The sequence below is a fragment of the Plasmodium malariae genome (genome assembly GCF_900090045.1).
Source record: "Plasmodium malariae genome assembly, chromosome: 7".
Classification (NCBI taxonomy): domain Eukaryota; phylum Apicomplexa; class Aconoidasida; order Haemosporida; family Plasmodiidae; genus Plasmodium; species Plasmodium malariae.
Window position 1 is genome coordinate 1,782,691 of NC_041781.1, and position 6,000 is coordinate 1,788,690.

General features: G+C 29.7%; 1 protein-coding gene across 1 annotated transcript; it reads right to left on the bottom strand.

The window, feature by feature from the left end:
• Positions 1–1,711: 1,711 nt before the first annotated feature.
• VPS33 (vacuolar protein sorting-associated protein 33, putative) lies at positions 1,712–5,456 on the bottom strand (the record flags this gene model as incomplete). The annotated part of the gene is given in 2 exon segments (XM_029004228.1): positions 1,712–4,612; positions 4,626–5,456. 2 exon segments carry the CDS (start codon positions 5,454–5,456, stop codon positions 1,712–1,714), a joined length of 3,732 nt encoding a protein of 1,243 aa, XP_028860938.1.
• Between the last annotated feature and the right edge of the window lie 544 nt (positions 5,457–6,000).

Genomic DNA, 6,000 nt, shown 5'->3' on the forward strand with positions numbered 1-6,000 from the left:
AATTGAGCAACGTTTGAACAATTTTTTCCTCACATTATAGCTATATTAAAAAGGAACATAATAAAGTTAGTGAACAGTTAAGCGAAAAATAAAGCAATAAGGAATAGGTGCAAAATTAGTACATTATTGAAAAAAAAAAAAGAAAAAAGAAATAACACTATTATTATGATGGATTTTTAATTTGGTAAATTAAAAAATATGGCGAAAGGGCATTATTAGTAAATTTAACCAATATATATATATATATATATATATATATATATATATGGGCATATATGGTAGGGGAAGAGTAATATTATTCTGTTGATATATTTGCTGTAGCGGCGATGTAGTCGCATATATGTATTATACACATTCTCATTATGCACAGTTGCACAAAAAATTTTAGAGCTTTTCCTTCTTGACGCACTAGGTATTAAAATTCTTTGAAAATAATAATAAACAATGTTTGAAATGAAAAGTGCTAACTGAACACTTCGTTGATGGAATTACGTGACGTAAAGGAGCACATTTTTTTTGTTTTATCATCGCATGGACCTTAAAAATATGCATACGTAAGTACATATATATGTGTATATATTTATATGTGTATATATTTATTTAACTGCTAGAATAAAGAGTAAATTTGGATTAATTTTTCCTTATATTTCCACTGCTTGGTAATAATTAAATCGGGGAGAAATTCTTTAATTACATGTGAGAAGTAAACACACAAGTTAAAAAAATTAAAAACAAAAAGAGCTAAAGATACGTGTTATCATATCAGCTGTGCATTATTTTTGATACGCCAATGGCATTAACAAATTTTTTTTAAAAAAGCTATTAATCTCATTAATGTTGATACTTGTGAGAAGTATAATTTAAAAAAAAAATAAAAATAAAATAAAACGAAAAGGAGAAAACGGGGAAAACGAGGAAAACGGGGGAAATTACATGGAATGTTGTTCCAAAATGTAATGAAAAAAGGCATGTTTATTTGTAAGAATATACGTACATTTATAAGCCTGTGATTATATACACGTATGAACATATGCAAATATACACATTAGTATATGTAGACATAACATAAGCACGTAAAAAACAGACACCCATAGCTATCAAATATTGCAAATAATCAAATTCTCATTTCTGCGGAAAACGCACAAACGGGTAAATAATACGTGAATGGATTAAAAAAAAAATAATAATAAAATATGTTGTATGTACCTCCACAATGAAATAAGAAGTATGAACGAAAAAAGCGTAAAAGAAAAGAAATTCAAAACATTGCACAGAAATGCAAAATAATGAACAGGAATTTCCTGAATGAAAGAGAATAAACTAATTATATAAATACGAATCTAGGAAATGATTTAATTGACAACAAGAGTGAGAAAAAAAAAAAAAAAAAAAAAAAAAAAAATGAAAAAGAGAGCCTTAAAAAGAAAAACGAACCTTACACCGTTTACGAGATCACAGAAAACATAAAATTTGGAGTAATTTTTTTTTTTTTTTTTTTTTTTTTTTCCTGGACAAGTTATGAATCTTTCAAAATGTACAAACACATACATGTGAAAAGATGCAAAGTGGTGGTGGTGAGGGACACATAAATACAATCAGCTTGCATATATACATGATCAATATATGTAACAATGGATGATGAAGAACTATGGGATGCGCACGCATGTGTGCACATATACGTGAGTGCTACTTCGTTCTTACGAAGCCTGCCCTAGGTATTCATGGACTGAAGCAGTTTTTTGGAACTAATAATTTCTGTTGTAAATATTAAATAATTATAATTTTGATTGTTTTTATTTAATTTACGAATGGAAGCAATTTCAGCATATGAAATCCCACCGACATAAAAAAGGATTACATTTTTTTTTTTTTTTTTATTGTTTATTTTTTTGGGTATATCAAGAATATTATCGAATCCTACTGCATTTTGAACAATGTCTAAAGTTGGTCCATTGAGAAGATTAAAAATTTCTGGAAAGACTTGTATGTTATTTTTAACAACTCCCATATATTCAATTAATCGGACCGATAATGGTGCATAACCATTACATACATATGATATATCATTTTCTTCATTAGATAATAAATTGAAATGATTTTTTAAATAGTTCCAAACAAATTTTTGTTTTGATTGATGTTTTAGAATATTACAAAGATGCAATTTATTTAGTCTTGTTAATTCATTTATTCCGTATTGTTCTATAATATCTTTTTTTATTCCATTTATGTAGCTTTCATTACATCCGTTAGTTATAACACAAAAGAGACATAAGATCCTGTACACTTCAAATATACTTTCATTTGTGTATATTAATAATTGAATTTTTTGAGCAATAGTAAGTAAGGCACTTTTATTTGTGTTTGTATTTAATTGTATTATTTCATCTTCTAATTTTAATTTATTATAACTGTGTTCCTTCTTAATAGTGCTTAAAATGAAAGAAGCAATGTTAACATGTGTAGATACGGAATTATGTTCATAATGTTTTTCTTTAAATTTTCTCATGTATTCATTTATTTGTTTTATATCTTTTAAGGAATCTTTCTCTTTATACGTTCTTTGAATATCACTCGCTTTTTTATGTAAAAAGGTACCTACATCATTTTGATTCAAATCTTTTATATCATTATACAACACATCTACGGAACTTTTTAATTTTACTCTTATTTTCATACTATTTATATCCTCTGCACTGTTCTTATCTTTTTTTCTTCTCAATGGATTTTGATCATCATTAAATATAATATATCGTGGGATTTCTATTTGTAAATTTTCAATACAAAATAAATGATCAAGTAAACCTTCATAAGTAAAGGGGGTGCAAAATGGAGTTACCATATCCATTTTCCTGTCTATTATAATACAAGAATCAATATCATCGCATATATTTAGTAAGAAATTGAAATCGCTTATTCCTATTCTTTCTAGCAAATAATTTTTCTCTTTTTTTTCCTCCTTCTCTAATTTTTCCCTGTCCTTTTTTTTCAAAAAAAATTTCGTGTTGTCCAGTTTGTTCATGAAATCGGCGCAGTTCGGTGCGTATCCTACCCCATCGTCTTCCTTGTTATTTGCGTCCTCTTGGTTCCCTTCTACTATAGCTCCTTTTACATTACTCCCTTCTTTTTTCCTTCCTTTTAGGTTTCTCCCCTTTTTTTTCGTTCTTTCCTCTCTCTTCCCCTTTTCCTTTCCTCCCACTTGTTTCCTCCCCTTTCTTTGCTCTTCTGGTACTACTATTGTCTCTCCAATAGTTTCACCTTCCTGTGGGTTCTTCTCTTTTCCCATCATAGGGGAGCGAGAATGAGCCATGTTTTTCTCTTTCAATTTTTCTATTCCCTTCGATTCACTTCCCTCTTTTGTAATTCCAGCGCAGTAGGATTTATTTGAGGAAGACAACCTTTCTGAGTATATTCTCATATTATCATACACATACTTATTATCTTCAAATTTTGACAACTCCTTCCTTTTCTCGTTCGGTTTATAATGTTCTCCCAACTCCTTTTTCTTTTCCTGTTCAAGAAAATTCTTCTGTTCTGTTCTACTTGAAAGTATATTAGTTCGATCTTCATAATAATCCTTCTTATAGTTAACCCCATCAACAGATGTGTTCCTTGTATAGTAAGAATTGCCATTGCTAATGTCGTTGTTCGAATTGCGTGAAGCTGTATCTCTGTTCCCATCAAAAATATTTAAATTTCCTTTCATTTTTATTTGTTCTTTCTTATCTTCTTTTCCACTTGAGTTCATCTGCGATATGTGCTGTTCTCTTTTAATTACGGGAATTAGAGCTTTTTCGCCATACCAGGAATCAAGCTTGTCACTACTGTTGTTGTCATTGTCGTCCCCCTTATCCTCATCGATTTTATCGTTGTAGCTGTCATTGTCGTCTTCCTCCTCCTCCTCCTCCTCTTCTTGGATATATTTTATTTTCACTTTCCCCTGTGCACGATTCTTTAAGCCTTCCTTATGCTTATAATACTCATTTTCCTCACATGCTTTCTTGAAGTTCTGCTCATACTCGATTTTTTTTTTCCCTACTTCAACGACATCAGCATCAGCTTCGCCATCTTCATCTTCCTTTTCTTCCTCTTCCTCCTCATCGACTCCATCGTCCTCATCTTCTTCATCATCATCTTCTTCATCATCATCTACTTCATCATCATCTACTTCATCCTCATCTTCTTCATCCGCTTCTTCTTCATCCGCTTCTTCTTCATCCGCTTCTTCTTCATCCGCTTCTTCTTCATCTGCTTCTTCTTCATCCGCTTCTTCCACATCTTCTTCTTCTTCTTCTTCTTCTTCATCCTCTTCATCCTCTTCTCCCTCATTCTCCTCCCCTTCAATATGCTTTGCTTCTTCCCCTTTAACCCTCATTTGGCGATGCCCCCGGGTTGCTAAACCGTCTTGATGAAGTTTCCCCGCAGCATGATCCTCTCCTGTCTCTACTTCGTTCTCTTTCACTCCCCCATTGTAACTTCTTATAAAACCGCTATGCTCAACTGACTCTGTCTTTTGCTCATATGAGTTAGCCATTTTTATCATATTTACACTTTTGTTCATATTGCTCCCACTGACAGTAATTTTTTTTTTTTTTTTTTTTTTTTTTTTTTTTTTTTTTTTTTTTTTTCCTTGCTTGGTCATATTTTTTGTACATATTTTCAGATAGGAATATTTTATGGAGAGCATATTTAACTGGTACAACTGTTGGTTCATTTGAATTTTTAAAATATTTTAAGTCTTGGAAGTTTTGTATATTACTTAGTATATCAAAGAAATCATCATCAAAATTATTTGGTACCTGAATGTTAAAATTACTAGCTACAATTTCTTTCCTTAAATCTATTAACTGTTCAGAAATAAATTGAGACAAATGTCCCAAAGATTTTATATTTTTAAATACCCCATTAAAAAGGTATTGAAGAAACATTAAACTGAATGAACAAAATATAAGGTTACTAAAATCGTTATCTACATAATATTCTTTAAATAAATTTTTGAATTCTAAACTATACACATCATTGTATATAGGAATAAAATAAAGAGGAAATAGAATTATTTTAATACTTACATCAAGAACATTATTTTTCAAAATTTTCTCTTTACACATATGTGTCATGTAGGGAATAAATATAAAAACATATTGTTTATCTGTAATTTTCCCTTTCTCAATTTTTTCAACTATTTTAAATATTTCTTCAATTTCGTAAAAATATGGACGTATAAAAAATAAAATATTCCTTATTTTATTTAATTTATTTGTATTAATTAATTCTGTTTCGTTGTTCAGGAAAAATATATGTTCAAATTGTTCTTTATTTATATCTTCATCACTTAGTATAACATTCAAAATGATATGCAGCGACTTTTCAAAAAATAAGCATTTTTCCCCCTTGAAATTCTTTAGTATGTTTAACAGCAGAATCCTTTCCTGCTCCTTCAACTCCGTCAGGGTGTTCATAGTTGCTGCCCTTTGCTGCGTGTGTTATGTGTGTAAGGGGCTATTCATACATAAGGCGTATATATATTTATATATAACTATATATCTCTACATATGCTATACATATGCTATACATAAAGAGACTTATATTTATACGTATATGCTGCATGGGCTACGTATGTACAGATTTACATAAAAAGGGCCTTCTCTATACGTCCACGTGGTATACCGATTTGCATACAAGAATATTTCAAAAAATTGTGTGCAACTTCGAACATGAGGGTTCATAATAAAAGGATTTTATATCGATGACTATGTTTATTACTAATGGTAGCTTCGTTACAGTATATCCTTATCTTGTATGTGCTACGTTAAATGTATGGTTTTATTTTTTTATTTTTTTAATTATTTACAGCATATACATACAACATATTATATTACATAAATACACAAACAAATATATACGTACATATATACATTTACATACATATGTATATAACATATTATATATTAACAATATATTTTTTTTTTCTTTCTCCCTTTCCCTTTGCTTTCTTACTGCTGC